Below are 16,945 nucleotides of genomic sequence, written 5' to 3' on the forward strand. Positions count from 1 at the left end.
CAACTGGCCGTCCTCACCAGTGACCCACCTTTGTCCAGCTTCCTCGGGCCTTCTGTTGGTGAAACCTCTCTCTGGTTTCCCTGACCCTATGCGGTATGCCTTTCTGGTGGATGTAGTGAGGGGTCGCACCAAGATGTGGTGACAACCTCCGGTTTTGGCTGAGGATTAGTCGCCCCCACCAATCTGGGTTCCGGTACCCTATTCTGCCAACCCTTCACCCAGTATCTCCTCTGGGAATATGGGGTTCCTTCTGCCTTCATGTCTCTGGGCCTTTCTTTGTGTTCCTTGCCTCCTTTCTCCTCCGTTTCAGTTCTTTTCTTACTTTCCTTCCTGTTCCTTCTCCTTTCTCTTTCTGCTGTTCCTGGCCTCACTCCAGGCCTGGCTCTGGAGCTGGGCCCAGACTGAGCCACAGCTCCCTGTCAGCCCTCTCTGGCTGAGCTCCTCTCTGAACTGACTCCTGATCTAAGATGGTGCCCACCTTATATACCTCCCTCTATGTGTGAGCCCAGGTGACTAGCAACCAATGGGCTCCTACCTATGCCCAGAAACCCACCCCTATCTGCTCCTACACCACTGGGTTTTCCTCCCCCTCCCCACTCCAGCCAGGAACAGAAGCTGTCGTGCCTGCACTCTGTCTAGTGGGAGCACCGTTGGTCTGTTCCTCGGAAATGGGGTGTGTGTGGTGCATGCAGCTTACTGAGCCCCGGTCCACACTCCATCCTTACCTGGGAGTGGAATATCACACCTCTGGTTCGAGGTGCAATACCCCTGTAGCAGCCAAGTCCTCGGGGTGCTACATTCCCCCCTGGTAAATCACAGCACGTCCTCGGGCTGGAAAAGAGCAAAGACAATTTAAAACATACAAATTTTTAAAGTGCACTCATATATAAGACATTAACTTTTCACTCATCCCTTTATGGGAGGTACTCTTTTCTGTTATGTTCTGCTACCAGAGCTAAGGAAAGAGAGGAGATCTGTCCCTACGATAGAACTCAGCTGAATCCCTATGATGTAACAGGGAACCTGATCCTGCGATCAGACCTGCTAAAGTCCTAAGCTAGTCTGTACGGAGACCTATAGATGTGGGGAAGGAATCCCTACAAGTACTAAGGACTGGGAGGAAAATGGGACACCTCCTAACAGAAATAGTAGCAGACAGACGAACAAACAAAATATATAGAACATAGAGGTCCGTAGACCAAGCAAACTAACAGAGTTAGATACAGAGCACAGGCTAGCTAGAAAGTAGTTATACAATGAAGTCCAGCAAAGCCAGAAGGGCGGAGCAGGATTAAATAGGCCAACAAGGTCATGTGATCAGCAAAGGAAAAAACCTAAGAGCAAGGTTCTAACAGTACCCCCCCTTCTAAGAGGATCCTCCGGATCCCCTAGGACCAGGCTTATCAGGAAATCTCCTGTGAAACGCTCTGATAAGTCTGGACACGGAAACATCATCTGACCTCACCCAAGAGTTATCCTCGGGTCCGAAACCTTTCCAGGCCACAAGATACTGCAAACTACCTCTATACCGTCTAGAGTTAAGGATGCGAGAAATTTCATATTCCCCGTCCTCCACCACCGGAGGAACAGAGGCAGAGGCGTCACCATCCGACACAACAGCTTTTTTTAACAGAGAGACATGAAATACCGGATTAATTCTCCAGGAGGTAGGAACCTCCAACCTAACAGCAGATTGGTTGACAACCTGAAGCACCTTAAAGGGCCCTACAAACTTGGGACCCAATTTCTTAGAAGGAATCCTCAACCGCAGATTCCTAGAGGACAACCAAACCATGTCACCAACAGCGAACAAAACCTCCTGTCGTTTCCTATCAAAGTAGTCTTTAGATTTTCTGTTGGCCTCCTGAAGATTACCACGCACATCCGTCCAAACTCTCTCCAAATCACCGGAAAACTTCTCCTCCTCAGGCACAGCAGATCCCAACTTGGAGAACGACCCAAACGACGGATGTCTCCCAGAACAGCAAAAAAAAGGCGAACAACCAGCAGAAGAAGATGTATGATTGTTCAGAGCAAATTCAGCAAGTGGCAGAAACTCAGACCACCCCTCTTGATTGTCTGCCACAAAACAACGCAAGAACTGCTCAACATCCTGGTTTTTCCTTTCTGTCTGGCCATTAGATTCAGGATGATATCCGGACGAGAACGACAAATGAACTCCCAACCTGTCACAAAAGGCACGCCAAAAACGAGCCACGAACTGAGGACCCCTATCAGAAACAATGTCAGTAGGAACGCCATGAAGTCTGACAATTTCCTTGACAAAGGCCTTAGCGAGAGTTTTAGCGCAGGGCAGTTTGACGAAGGGAACCAAGTGACACATCTTGCTAAAACAGTCCACGACCACCCAGATGACAGTAAAACCCTCAGAGGGGGGAAGGTCAGTTATAAAGTCCATAGCCAAATGTGTCCAAGGAGCACTGGGAACCTCCAAAGGACAAAGCAACCCTGCAGCAGGAGTATGTGAGGACTTAGATCTAGCACATATAGTACATTGACGCACCCACTTAATGACTTCCTTCTGCCATCCAGGCCACCAAAAACTGCGACCCACCAGTCTCTTGGTCTCAGAGATTCCGGGATGACCTGCCAACCGAGATTCGTGACACTCAACAAACAAATCTCTCCTAAAGGTCCCAGGCACAAACAACCTCCCATGAGGAGTGTTAGATGGGGCATTCTCCTGTGCTTTAAGAATCTCATCGTCCAAAACGGAGTCCAAAGCAGCTATCACAACACCTTCCTGTAAAATGTTCTCCTCTTTCTCAGCACCGACTATGGGAGAAAAACTGCGAGACAAGGCATCCGCCTTAACATTCTTAGTACCAGGGATGTAAGTAACGGAGAAATTAAACCGCGAAAAAAACAGTGCCCACCTAGCCTGACGGGCATTCAGGCGCTTGGCAGCATCAAGATATATCAGATTTTTATGATCCGTAAGAACCTGAACGGGAAATTCCGCACCTTCCAAGAAGTGGCGCCAGTGTTCAAATGTGAGTTTAATAGCCAATAATTCCCGATTACCAATATCGTAATTCAGTTCAGTCTCCGAAAATTTTTTTGAAAAAAAAGGCACAGGGATGTAATCCATCCCCGTTATCCTGAGACAATACTGCGCCAACCCCCACAGAGGAAGCATCAACCTCAACCAAAAACGGCTTAGTCACATCAGGCTGCATAAGGATGGGAGCAGAGGTGAACCTCTCCTTGAGATACACAAAAGCTTCAATGGCCTCAGAAGACCACTGAACCGCATCAGCACCTTTCCTGGTGAGATCGGTCAGAGGTTTGACAATACTAGAAAAATTTTTTATGAATTTTCTGTAATAATTGGCGAAACCTAAAAACCTCTGTATCGATTTCAAACCAATAGGCCTAGGCCATTCCTGTACAGCTTGAACTTTAACCGGGTCCATCTCAAAACCTTCACTGGAGATAATGTAACCCAAAAAACTAATTCTCTGTACAGCGAACTCACATTTCTCCAGCTTAGCAAAAAGCGAATTGTCCATTAATAACTGTAATACCTCACGTACGCTCCGCCAATGAGACTCCAGATCCGGCGAATAAATCAAAATGTCATCCAAATACACAACCACATTTTTGCCGATCAAAGGTCTAAGGATGTCATTAATAAGATTCTGGAAAAATGCAGGAGCATTAGTAAGACCAAAAGGCATAACCAGATTCTCAAAATGACCCACAGGAGTGTTAAAAGCAGTCTTCCATTCGTCACCCTCCTTCATGCGCAACAGATTGTATGCCCCCTTAAGGTCAATTTTAGAGAACCACTTGGCCCCCATTAACTGGTTAAACAGATCAGGAATCAATGGCAGTGGGTAAGGATTGTGTACAGTAATTTTATTAATCTCACGAAAATCCAGACAAGGACGTAAACCGCCATCCTTTTTTTTTACAAAAAAAAATCCAACCGCCACAGGAGACTTAGAGGGCCTAATGTGACCGGCGGCCAAACTTGTCTGTATGTATTCCTCCAAAGCCTTCCTCTCAGGAATAGTAAGGTTAAATAAACGACTTTTAGGAAGAGTCGCTCCAGGGACAAATTCAATAGAACAATCATAGTCTCTATGGGGAGGCAAAACCTGCGATTCCTTCTCAGAAAAAACTCTCCAAAAATCCTGAATAGGAACAGGCAATTCTCCCCTATCCAAAGCTGCAATACGCCCGTTACAACACTTGTCATAACATTTATGGCTCCAGGATTTAATTTCACTGGTAGACCAATCCAGTACAGGATTGTGAAATTTTAACCAGGGCAATCCCAATATTACTGGAGAAGGCAAGTTATTCAAAACTACCAAATCCAATTTCTCATGGTGAACACCATTAATAGTGAGAGGAAATTCACAGACCTTGAGAGTAATATTCTTCAAAGGGGAACCATCCACAGAAACCACAGCAATGGGGGATGATAAAGGTTCGGGTTTTAAATTGAGTCTTTCCAAGAATCCCCCATCAATTACATTCAGAGTAGACCCACAATCAACAAACACCCGAAATTCCATTAATTTTTCCTGAGCAATTGTGGAAGCAGCTAAAAATACACCCTTGGAATTTAAACAGGCAATACGGGCATGACTGACCATTTTTTTTTCTTTCTTGATACGAAGCTCACAGCCTTTAATCAAATGACCAGATTTTCCGCAATAGAAACACAAGCCTTCAGAAAATCTACGGTCTTTTTCTTGAGAGCGAGGTGCCACCGATCCAATCTCCATCGGTTCACCACTGTTAGTACACACATTCTCATAACCAGAAACTGACATAGCAGAGGATTTGCTCTCATTAACCCTTGCACGCAGTCTCCTATCCACCCGTATAGCTAATTGCATAGCCTGTTGCAAATCTTCAGGTGTAGGATAAGCAATTAGCAGGTCTTTAACCCTTTCATTGAGCCCAGCAAGAAATAGACTTTTCAGAGCAGAATCGTTCCACCCTGTTTGAGTAGACCAACGACGGAAATGAGTACAATATTTTTCCACATTACCTGATCCCTGTTTCAAACGTCTCAACTCAGTCTCAGCTGATGCGACACGGTCAGGATCATCATATAATAGTCCCAAAGCAGAAAAAAAACTATCCACTGATCTGAAGCATGTATCACTAGGTTGCAAAGAAAAGGCCCACTCCTGAGGCTCTTTGCGCAAAAGTGACATAATGAACCCTATGCGCTGGGATTATTCATCCCCAGAGGACTTGGGTCTCAAACGAAAATACAATAAGCAAGCATTTTTAAATGAAAAAAATTCTCGGTGTTCACCAAAAAATAAATCCGGCAAACATACCTTAGGCTCCAAGAAATGTGCTCCAGGACAGTTACTCACGTGCTGACGGAGCTCGGCCACCTCCAGAGAGAGTCCCTGCAGGCGATGAGCCAAATCCTGAACCGACACCATGGTGGAACAGAAAAATCTTTCCTTAGAGAATTTGCAAGCTGGACTTACTGTTATGTTCTGCTACCAGAGCTAAGGAAAGAGAGGAGATCTGTCCCTACGATAGAACTCAGCTGAATCCCTACGATGTAACAGGGAACCTGATCCTGCGATCAGACCTACTAAAGTCCTAAGCTAGTCTGTACGGAGACCTATAGATGTGGGGAAGGAATCCCTACAAGTACTAAGGACTGGGAGGAAAATGGGACACCTCCTAACAGAAATAGTAGCAGACAGACGAACAAACAAAATATATAGAACATAGAGGTCCGTAGACCAAGCAAACTAACAGAGTTAGATACAGAGCACAGGCTAGCTAGAAAGTAGTTATACAATGAAGTCCAGCAAAGCCAGAAGGGCGGAGCAGGATTAAATAGGCCAACAAGGTCATGTGACCAGCAAAGGAAAAAACCTAAGAGCAAGGTTCTAACATTTTCTTCTTAACGTTACTGGTATAAAACATTTTTTTATAAAACATTCTACTAATGCCACCGGAACTCTTTTGTAAAACACTATATAAAACTTTTGGCATTTCTATTTTAGCAGCATATAAAACTTTTCAATATAAAACTTTTTCAAGTAGAACATTCTTGAGCTCTGGCCGCTGTGCAACTTGCGACCAGGTAAAGGTGCAACAGTCCATTTTAATTTTGAGGTAGACGTTGCGGTTCTTGTATAAAACCAGTAGGGGGCGCTTTAAGAAGCGCAACTATGTACAAGGGTATGGCCGCTCTCAGTCCTCGGCCAGTGGGAATAGGGAATGGCTGCTCACAGTCCTCAGCCTGGTAATTTAGGAAGGGGCACACAAGTAACAGTTCTTGTACCCCGACGGGTAACTATATACACTTCCACTTTACCATTCTCTAATAATGGTGTCCTCCTGATGCTTCTTCCTTGTACTCTTCAGACCCGTCCGGATCCTCAGGGTAGTCCATGTCTGGGCGGTACCGCAGCTCCTCCTCAGTTAGACGGTGGACATGGAGAGCATACAGTCCCTTTGCGCCCTTGTGCCGGGTGTAGGTGACCACGTCGCCGGGGTACAGGTCACGTCCGTGATGTCCCTCTGGCAGGTGGCTTTCGACGTCCCTTCTCGTGACGAAGACGTCGGTGTCAGCCTCCGGGTCTCTGATGAAGCCCCAGCCGTGCTCCAGCTGGAACTTGACTACGGTCCCGGTGGCTCTGGGTCCGCGGATGGCGTGGGTGTCTTGTCGGGCCCTGAGCTTCTGCTCCGCGGTCCTGGCCTGGAGTCGCTGCTCCCTGATGCGCCTCTGCCGCCGCTCTCTCTCATACGTAGCTAGCTGCTGACGGCAGCACTCCAGGCGCTGGGCTTCTTCTGCCCGGGTCTCCTGGGTGAAGCCCATGAGGTTCTCACCAGTGGGGTCCCATGCAAACTGGGCATCCTCCGGCAGGGGTGGAGCGATGTTGGCAGGCTCCGAGGCCGGGATCAAAGGCTCACTCAGGGGTCGCTCTTTCCGGAGACGGGGGTTGGCGAACTCCGGCGGCCATTCAAAGGGTAGCCCGTCCGGGCTGGTATATTGGGCATACAGGTCCGCGCCCAAGGGTGGCACTGTGGGCTTCGGACGGGTGGCAGCGCCCGGGGGCACTCGGCCTTGCGACCAGGCCGGCGGTCGCTTGTCGGTCGTGCCCGGGGGTGGCACCGCCAAGGTAGGGGGCGCTGGTGAGGCAGCGGCGCCCGGGTGTGCTGGGCCTTGCATCCTGGCCTGTGACGTTTCACGCTGTACGGCGCCAGGGTTCAGAGGGCACAGCGCGGGGCGGGGCGTGACGACGGTGCTTGCTGCCTGAGGCCTAGCTGGTGGCGGTGGAGGCGTGGTGTCAGGTACGGTCCCCGGGGCTTCGGGTCCCACAACGGAGGGTGAGGGCAGGCTGGTGTTCCCCGGGCTTGGGGTGGTGGCGTCCCCATTACTTGCCTCAGTCTCCGTGGCCTCCTCCGCGGCGTCATCTGCAGCTGCCGGTCCCTCTTCTCCGCGCCCAGCAGTCAGTGCGTTGCCCGGTCCCGGCGGAGTCCTCTGCTGGTCACCTCCGTGCTGCTGGGCCATCTCCTCTCTCCACCCGGCAAACACATCCCGCTGCGCCCGGACCATTCTCCTGTTCAGATCTTCCAGCGCTGCGCGCGCACGGTCCGGGTCTCTAGGCAGCTGGGCCAGCAGCTCCGTCAGGCTGCAGGGTGGTTCAGCTTGCAGCAGGCTGCGGGCCAGGGTGCTGGTGGGGTTCGCTGCTCCCTCCATCTCCGGGTGCAGCAGGCCCAAACTGATCCAGAGCGCGCCCTGCCCCACAGTTTTCTTTCCTATCTGCCCCCATGGGGTTTGGTCTTGGGGGCATCTGCTGACAATCACCTTCAGGGGCAGCCCCCCCACGTTGATGGACATCTCCATTGCTGCATTCATGGCTGGTGGGGCTCCTTCTTTTGCGCCACTCTGGGACCTGGCCCACGATGGGAGGTGGCTTCTTGTTGTCCTTTGGTGCGCACATAATGGCGTCCGCTCTGCCAGGGCGGGAAAAACGGATGAAGATGGCGGGAAACAGTCCAAAATGGCGTCTGATGGCGGGAATCGGCTCCGGATGGCGGGAAACGACTCTGGACAGCGGGAAACTTCTGGAAATGGCGGGAGACTTCTTTTTAAGGTACATGTGCAGTTTTCTTCAGGCACGCAATACCCGCTTGTGGCGGGTTGGTAAAGATCCTGCCGACTACGCCAAAGTTGACGCGCCCCCTGGGCCTGTGTTGCTGCTGCTGTGCAGGGGGAATACCCGGAGCCGGATCGCTGGGGGTTGTAGTTCTCCGTGGCAGTGACCCGGTCCGTGCCCAGGGTGGTCAAACCAGTGGCAGTCTATTTGTATGGTAATAAGTGTCCGACTACGCCACCCGTGGATTGCGGTCAGTGGGGACCGCCGCTGCACTGCAGACCGCTGAGGCTGATGTTGTTTGTGCAGCTGAGTATGGGATGACTCCCCACGGGAGGAGTATTGCCTCAGGGCAGCTAGTGTGGATAATGATGGGAGTGATGGTGCGAGTGTCCCAGTACTGATGGTGCTGGTGCGGCGATGAAACACAGAGACTTGTGGTGCAGTTTCCAAAGCTTTACTCACTGTTGTTGTTCAGATCACTTCGGCCAGCAGTGACCGCCCGAGCCGTGCTGCGTCCACCAGGTGAGGGACTCGGTCAACTCCCAGGCAATTCCAGAGTGCGGTTCAGAGCTCCCCTCTCTTCCTTTCTACTGGCCGTCCTCACCAGTGACCCACCTTTGTCCAGCTTCCTCGGGCCTTCTGTTGGTGAAACCTCTCTCCGGTTTCCCTGACCCTATGCGGTATGCCTTTCTGGTGGATGTAGTGAGGGGTCGCACCAAGATGTGGTGACAACCTCCGGTTTTGGCTGAGGATTAGTCGCCTCCACCAATCTGGGTTCCGGTACCCTATTCTGCCAACCCTTCACCCAGTATCTCCTCTGGGAATATGGGGTTCCTTCTGCCTTCATGTCTCTGGGCCTTTCTTTGTGTTCCTTGCCTCCTTTCTCCTCCGTTTCAGTTCTTTTCTTACTTTCCTTCCTGTTCCTTCTCCTTTCTCTTTCTGCCGTTCCTGGCCTCACTCCAGGCCTGGCTCTGGAGCTGGGCCCAGACTGAGCCACAGCTCCCTGTCAGCCCTCTCTGGCTGAGCTCCTCTCTGAACTGACTCCTGATCTAAGATGGTGCCCACCTTATATACCTCCCTCTATGTGTGAGCCCAGGTGACTAGCAACCAATGGGCTCCTACCTATGCCCAGAAACCCACCCCTATCTGCTCCTACACCACTGGGTTTTCCTCCCCCTCCCCACTCCAGCCAGGAACAGAAGCTGTCGTGCCTGCACTCTGTCTAGTGGGAGCACCGTTGGTCTGTTCCTCGGAAATGGGGTGTGTGTGGTGCATGCAGCTTACTGAGCCCCGGTCCACACTCCATCCTTACCCGGGAGTGGAATATCACACCTCTGGTTCGAGGCGCAATACCCCTGTAGCAGCCGAGTCCTCGGGGTGCTACATATACACTTAACAGTTCACTGATAGGCAGGCAGCTTCATACTGCAGAATACTGCCTAACTAAAAATATAGTAAAAACATGTCTCCCCTTTCTTCCTATAGAGGAAACATTGGTGATCCAAGAACCTGGCCATGTGCTAGTAACTTGGTTAATACGAGGGACACTAAATTAGTCATGGTGGCTCAATCAATTTATTTCTAATATCACCTCTAAATTAGTAATGGCTATCCATTTCCATATGGCTAATTCCCAGAGGAGCATTGCGACTTAAAAAGTCTCCTCACCTTGGCATGTCAGACTTCACATGTAACTCTCCTCAAGGAGATCTCGGTCAGACGTCTCTCACCTAGCCAAACTAGATCTCACACTTTGCACTGATGAGGGGCAATACCCCGAAACACAGTGTCTGCAAATTGAGATTCTGGTTTTGCCTTTTATCCTAAGTCATGTGACAAGGCTCGTTAAAGGGTCGATAGTGACTTTTAGGATTGCTACTTCCAATAGGTGGCGCTAGAGTTCTAGTCCTCTTCCTGTCTGTAGAGACAATTTGTATATGGCTAATTGTATGACATAAACTGAGTGATTTCTGACTATGTTCATACTTTTGTTTGGGAATTTATCCATTTTAGTAACAGACAAATAGAATTAATTTCTTAACAGATCAGTTGCAGAACTCATGCAAATAGAAGCAGAGGGGCTCCCTTTATTGTTATAGGGTCCATTTGGGTTTTGTTAAATGTCGGTTTTTACAATGGAAGAGAAAAAACACAGCGCGCAAAACTTTTTTTTTTCTGTTCTTAAAACAGACACAAAACATAACCCAAACTCTGCTTTTTTATGCAATGGATCCATTTTGAACATTAATTCCATTTGTCTTTTCCTGAAAAAGGAAAAGCCAGTATGGAAATGTGAGCATAACCTTACACAATAAAAAATTAAAAGTTTGGTAAATCTAATGAATCAAACCAAAATGTTGTCATTCCCCAGGACTGATACATTATTGTAATATAAAGTCATCACCATACTCAGATGAAACAGTAAGCTTCTGTTCACACTGGCATCTTTGTACAGTTCCATAAGGTTTTTGGTGGTCTCCATTGGGCACAATAATCATAGTCTGGCTGAGTTTGAACCTATGAGCTAGTGCTACAAACCAACTGCAGTAACCACTGAGCCAATACTCTACAAATCTAACCATGTAACCCTCCCCGCTCAACCATGTAATTTAATGGAGTCTACTTCAAAGAAAATACAGCTCATAGTGTGAAGCTTGGATAAGCGTACAGTTAGCACTGGAGGAATTCAGACTCCTGAATAAATGAACATATGATAATTTATTGACAGTATACGATAACTTATTCAGGAGCTTTGGGTGTAGTTATTTTTTGACATATACACGTTATACATTAAGAATACATTTAATAAACATTGCTCTTCTATCAGGCTATAGCTTCAATAATCAAGAGAATGCATCCATTCACAGTGGAATACGCAGGGTTTCCACCATTCACCAATGATTTTATGTCTTTTCCTTATAGTAGCGCAATATTTTGCTTAATTTGTAGATATACAGTTTCGAATCATTCATTTAACCCACTCCCAACCCCTAAAATAATAGTATGTCTAAGGTTGCTAAAAGAGTTGTCTAAGATTTTTTAAAAGTTCCCTAAAAACAGCAAATGAGTTAAAAAAATAATTAATTCACCTTTTACAGTTGTGCTCAAAAGTTTACAAACCCCAGCAGAATTTTTGCTTTCTTGGCCTTGTTTCAGAGAATATGAATGATAACAATAAACTTTCTCTCAATTCATGGTTATTGGTTGGGTGAAGCCATTTATTGTCAAACTACTGTGTTTTTTCTTTTTTAAATCTTAATGACAACCAAAAACATCCAAATTACCTTGATCCCCCAACTATCCAGTGGTCTCTACCAGTTATTTTTCTCTCAATCTACACATGCAAAAAAGGCACAAGCTGCCAACAATATGAACACTGTATGGGGACCGAAATATAGTATTCATGATCGTTCTCCCCATACAGCTTATCTGTATCTTAAAAGAAAAGCAAACTTATTAAATAGGTAAAATAAATAGGTAAAATTCCAAATTGCTTGCCAAAACGTGCAACTTTTTAGTGTACCTCTTATCAAAAATCCAATCTGTTCCCAAGGATGGAGGGATTTTTAATCATTACAAAACAAGAGAAAGCAGTTTTTAGCTTAATTTTTTTTTATTATTAGCATTACGTACATAAAAAGTTATTTAAGTGATCAAAAAGCATATAAGATGACAGTTTCCAGCACACTGGAAAACTAGTTGTTCATATAGTGATATAGGATGGGTTCATTAAAAGTATCAGGTTTACGAGTAATAGACATAGTGGTCAAAAACCCTACATTACGAACTTGTACTCATTTACATATATATGGCAAAAAAACACCCTTACCCATGGTATAATGCACAAAGCAGGACAGATGGATAACCCCAATGCGCGTTTCGCGTATAATGATCTTACTTCCTCATGGGGTAATGCTGTCATCTTAGATGCTTTTTTATTAGTTACTGTAAATAACTTTTTATATGCAATACAGACCAAAAGTTTGGACACACCTTCTCATTTAAAGATTTTTCTGTATTTTCATGACTATGAAAATTGTACATTCACACTGAAGGCATCAAAACTATGAATTAACACATGTGAAATTATATACTTAACAAAAAAGTGTGAAACAACTGAAAATATGTCTTATATTCTAGGTTCTTCAAAGTAGCCACCTTTTGCTTTGATGACTGCTTTGCACACTCGTGGCATTCTCTTGATGAGCTTCAAGAGGTAGGCACCGGAAATGGTCTTCCAACAATCTTGAAGGAGTTCCCAGAGATGCTTAGCACTTGTTGGCCCTTTTGCCTTCACTCTGCGGTCCAGCTCACCCCAAACCATCTCGATTGGGTTCAGGTCTGGTGACTGTGGAGGCCAGGTCATCTGGCGTAGCACCCCATCACTCTCCTTCTTGGTCAAATAGCCCTTACGCAGCCTGGAGGTGTGTTTGGGGTCATTGTCCTGTTGAAAAATAAATGATGGTCCAACTAAACGTAAACCGGATGGAATAGCATGCCGCTGCAAGATGCTGTGGTAGCCATGCTGGTTCAGTATGCCTTCAATTTTGAATAAATCTCCAACAGTGTCACCAGCAAAGCATCCCCACACCATCACACCTCCTCCTCCATGCTTCACGGTGAGAACCAGGCACGTAGAGTCCATACGTTCACCTTTTCTGCGTTGCACAAAGACACAGTGGTTGGAACCAAAGATCTCAAATTTGGACTCATCAGACCAAAGCACAGATTTCCACTGGTCTAATGTCCATTCCTTGTGCTCTTTAGCCCAAACAAGTCTCTTCTGCTTGTTGCCTGTCATTAGAAGTGGTTTCCTAGCAGCTATTTTACCATAAAGGCCTGCTGCACAAAGTCTCCTCTTAACAGTTGTTGTAGAGATGTGTCTACTGCTAGAACTCTGTGTGGCATTGACCTGGTCTCTAATCTGAGCTGCTGTTAACCTGCGATTTCTGAGGCTGGTGACTTGGATAAACTTATCCTCAGAAGCAGAGGTGACTCTTGGTCTTCCTTTCCTGGGGCGGTCCTCATGTGAGCCAGTTTCTTTGTAGCGCTTGATGGTTTTTGAAACAGCACTTGGGGACACTTTCAAAGTTTTCCCAATTTTTCGCACTGACTGACCTTCATTTCTTAAAGTAATGATGGCCATTCGTTTTTCTTTACTTAGCTGCTTTTTTCTTGCCATAATACAAATTCTAATAGTCTATTCAGTAGGACTATCAGCTGTGTATCCACCAGACTTCTGCACAACACAACTGATGGTCCCAACCCCATTTATAAGGCAAGAAATCCCACTTATTAAACTTGACAGGGCACACCTGTGAAGTGAAAACCATTTCCGGTGACTACCTCTTGAAGCTCATCAAGAGAATGCCAAGAGTGTGCAAAGCAGTCATCAAAGCAAAAGGTGGCTACTTTGAAGAACCTAGAATATAAGACATATTTTCAGTTGTTTCACACTTTTTTGTTAACTATATAATTCCACATGTGTTAATTCATAGTTTTGATGCCTTCAGTGTGAATGTACAATTTTCATAGTCATGAAAGTACAGAAAAATCTTTAAATGAGAAGGTGTGTCCAAACTTTTGGTCCGTACTGTATGTAATTCTTATAAAATACTTTTTTTTACCTAAAAACTCCTTTCTCTTGTTTTTTGTATTAAATTATTCTGGAGTGGTTAATAGTTAATATTGAAATGGCTATGGGCTTTTCATTCTTATTAATGACCAAACTTACAAGCTAAGTATGTACTTGTTGGATTTATTGTTTTAATTATGTAGTGTATTGCTTGTACCAAGGTTATCAGAGGTTACCAGTCTCCTAGGCAAGGAATGACTTCTTGCAAGCTGTTTGCTATAACGCTTTCTGCCAAAGGCTATTTAGATATGTATACCATCCTTTGGGGGCCATACAAATTGTGCGCTAACTCCATAAATGACCCACCGGCCTGAGGTTCCCCACCCCTGCTATACAGCTTGCAAGCGCTTCTCTGAAGCTGGCCAGATTACTGTATCTGACCAGTGTTAGAGCCCCTGAGTTTCTCCGATGTTGCCTCTGCAAGTAGCATCGGATAGAGCGCACAATTCAGGCCAGCCATAAAGCTGGCCTGAACCATTAATCTTCAGGGATCGAGAAGAAAGCGGAGCTGTGCTCTCCGGAAGATAGGAAAATGAGACAACTCCTTTTAAAACAAGTGTCGACCAATTTTTATTTTATCGCAATTGAATGAATTTAGATGAATTTAGTTAATAGTCATTTACATTAGGTTGTATTTTAAGATAAACAATATCAATTGAAGATATTCCAGAGCATATTAAGCTTGCTACAATGTCTTAATAGACCCCAATGTCCTTTCTGATTTTCAGACAGAGTGGTCTTGGATTGGGGAGCACCATGGCGCGCTTGGGTGGCATTGTGGCTCCTCTGGTGAAGATGTTAGGTGAATTTTATCCTTTCTTGCCTCTGCTCATATATGGAGGTTCACCAATAATATCGGGACTACTTGTCTACTTTTTACCTGAGACTGTAAATAAGCCCTTGCCTGATACCATAGAAGAAGTTGAAATTGGGTAAGTAAAATGATGCAATTATCAGGATAAATTTTATCCTTCCATATCAGACAGAAACATAGAAGATAGCCAGGGTAATATTTTCTGGGATAGCGGGCTTCGAAATTAAATTTGTTACTGTCTAGCTATAGTAGCTAAGTATACTGTACATCAAGAAATGCTCTTCACAGAGCTGGCCTAAGTACAGGGTTATTTATTTCAACTTACAGACAGCACTTTCATTGGAAGTCTCAATGCTATGGAAGTTGTGTTTGGAAGATCCTAAAATATATGGAAGACCCTAAAAGACGTGTGAAGACACAAAGGTGTTCTCGTCCACTAGGCTGGCTGTCTTTAGAAAGACTGCATGGACCAGGGCTCATCCCACTGAACTCCTGTACTCATTCCCCGTTGGCAGAATACTACTCAGACAACACAGGGTGAGGGTAACACACTGCGGTAATAATTTATTAGAACACCAACAGTCAACAACATATAGTACAGTCTCAGCAAATACACAAGATAGTGCAAATGACAGAGTGTCATCCTTCCTCTGGCTCACTGAGGATTATAACATCTGCGACTTCAGGCCTTCCAGGGCCAACTACTCCAACCAGTGGCACCCCACAGAGAGGAGGTAGTGGCAAGCTTAGGAACCTGACAGAGTACGTTGCGGTATGTGGCCAGGTAACCTAATTGTCCCAGCTTGGGTTCCCCAAATGTCTTTTAGGGTTTTAGTGATGGTCAGTGGAGCAGATCTGTATTCCTCCAGTTGGTGCCATGGTTCCTTGGCTGCTGTCCCGTAGAGTCTCTCTGGAAACAGAGGCAGATCTTCCTTTTATATTCCACAGTATTGTGGGAAGGTGGAAGGAGATAATCTCTCATTGTTCGAGTGTTCAATTAACCTGCCTATTTTGTCTTCCAATGTTTGTAGGATAATAAACTGAAGAGCTGATACAATGGGTAATCAGCAGGCATTCAATATAATGACAAACATCGATTGTTCAATTAACCTGCTTCTTTGTCCTCCAAGGTTATTTAGAATAAGAAACTGCAGGGACTGATACAATGGGTAATCAGCAGGCATTCAATATAATGACAAACATCGATAGTTCAATTAACCTGCTTCTTTGTCCTCCAATGTTATTAGAATAATAAACTGCAGGGGCTGATACAATAGGTAATCAGCAAGCATTCAACAAATCAACGTACAACTAGTCAACATTGAACAAGAGTCAATGTGCAGGCTCATATGAACAATAGCTCATGCCTGTTGACCTACTGAATAATACATCTGGCCTAATTAAAAATAAATGATGTGTCATCTCAACATGCATTTATGGCTATATACTGTCTGAGGTCAATAGTTATGCATAATATCTTAAGTGAAGTCTGTGCCACCAAGATATAATATTTTCTTATTTAATGTTCTTCTGAAGGTCAAAAAGGAAACCAGAGAAGAAAGAAATCGTACCTCTACATACAGTAACCACTAATCCTGTACGTTTGGCCCTGTGATAATAGTGGCACCAATGACGCCATCAGTCCATTACCCACACACTATGTATTCACTGGGTGCTTCTGAGAAATGCTCATCAAAGAATACCATGGAGAAGTGATGAAATTACCATCTGAGAAGGGACAGGGTCTCCTCCAGAACCCCAAAATGTATCAAGGCTTCTATACACACAACGCCAAAGTAGAATTGGCTAAATGACCTGTTCAAGTAAATGAAGACTTCTGAAAGGAGGATTTTTAACATTTGTTCCTTCTTATGTACAATACCAAAATGTATTATTATTTAAAGTAAAGAGAATTTAGCTCCTTTACTAAAGTTGCAAAATGTGATTTCCTTTAAGTTTTTTAAATAAAAATAAATCGCATTTCCACAAATCTGCTCATTATAAGCCACAAAGATCAGGCAAACAGTACAAGTAGTGACAGATATGGAGCCAGGCCATGGCTACAATGAGCCATGGGTAGATTCACTGTTTAATTCTCCTTTCTTTGATATCAAACACCTTTGCTGAATGTTAACAAGTATTAAAAAAAGAAGGAACTCATCCTTCATACAACAAAGAAGATGAATGATTTATGCTATCTATTTTATGTTGATATACTATACACAGAGACAAGGCTGCAATAGGAAAAATTTGGGCCTCATACCAATAAAAAATGATTGGGTCTCATATCAACAAAAAATGGTTGGGCCTCATGCCAACAAAAAATGGTTGGGCCTCATATCAACAAAAAATGGTTGGACTTCAAACCAGCAAAAA

At 45.3% G+C, this 16,945-nt stretch overlaps 1 protein-coding gene across 1 annotated transcript in view; it reads left to right on the top strand.

Moving 5' to 3' along the window:
* The window catches only part of LOC141174579 (solute carrier family 22 member 6-A-like), a 93,539-nt gene extending 76,850 nt beyond the window's left edge, over positions 1 to 16,689 (top strand). The window contains exons 10-11 of the mRNA XM_073659517.1: positions 14,484 to 14,687; positions 16,106 to 16,689. Coding sequence (XP_073515618.1) covers positions 14,484 to 14,687; positions 16,106 to 16,184 — 283 coding nt within the window. The 3' untranslated portion in view covers positions 16,185 to 16,689. The remainder of the gene's footprint in view (positions 1 to 14,483; positions 14,688 to 16,105) is intronic.
* Positions 16,690 to 16,945: the final 256 nt, after the last annotated feature.

Source organism: Phyllobates terribilis, unplaced genomic scaffold (assembly GCF_046119375.1).
Source record: "Phyllobates terribilis strain yellow unplaced genomic scaffold, ASM4611937v1 Scaffold_13__5_contigs__length_258822181, whole genome shotgun sequence".
NCBI lineage: Eukaryota > Metazoa > Chordata > Amphibia > Anura > Dendrobatidae > Phyllobates > Phyllobates terribilis.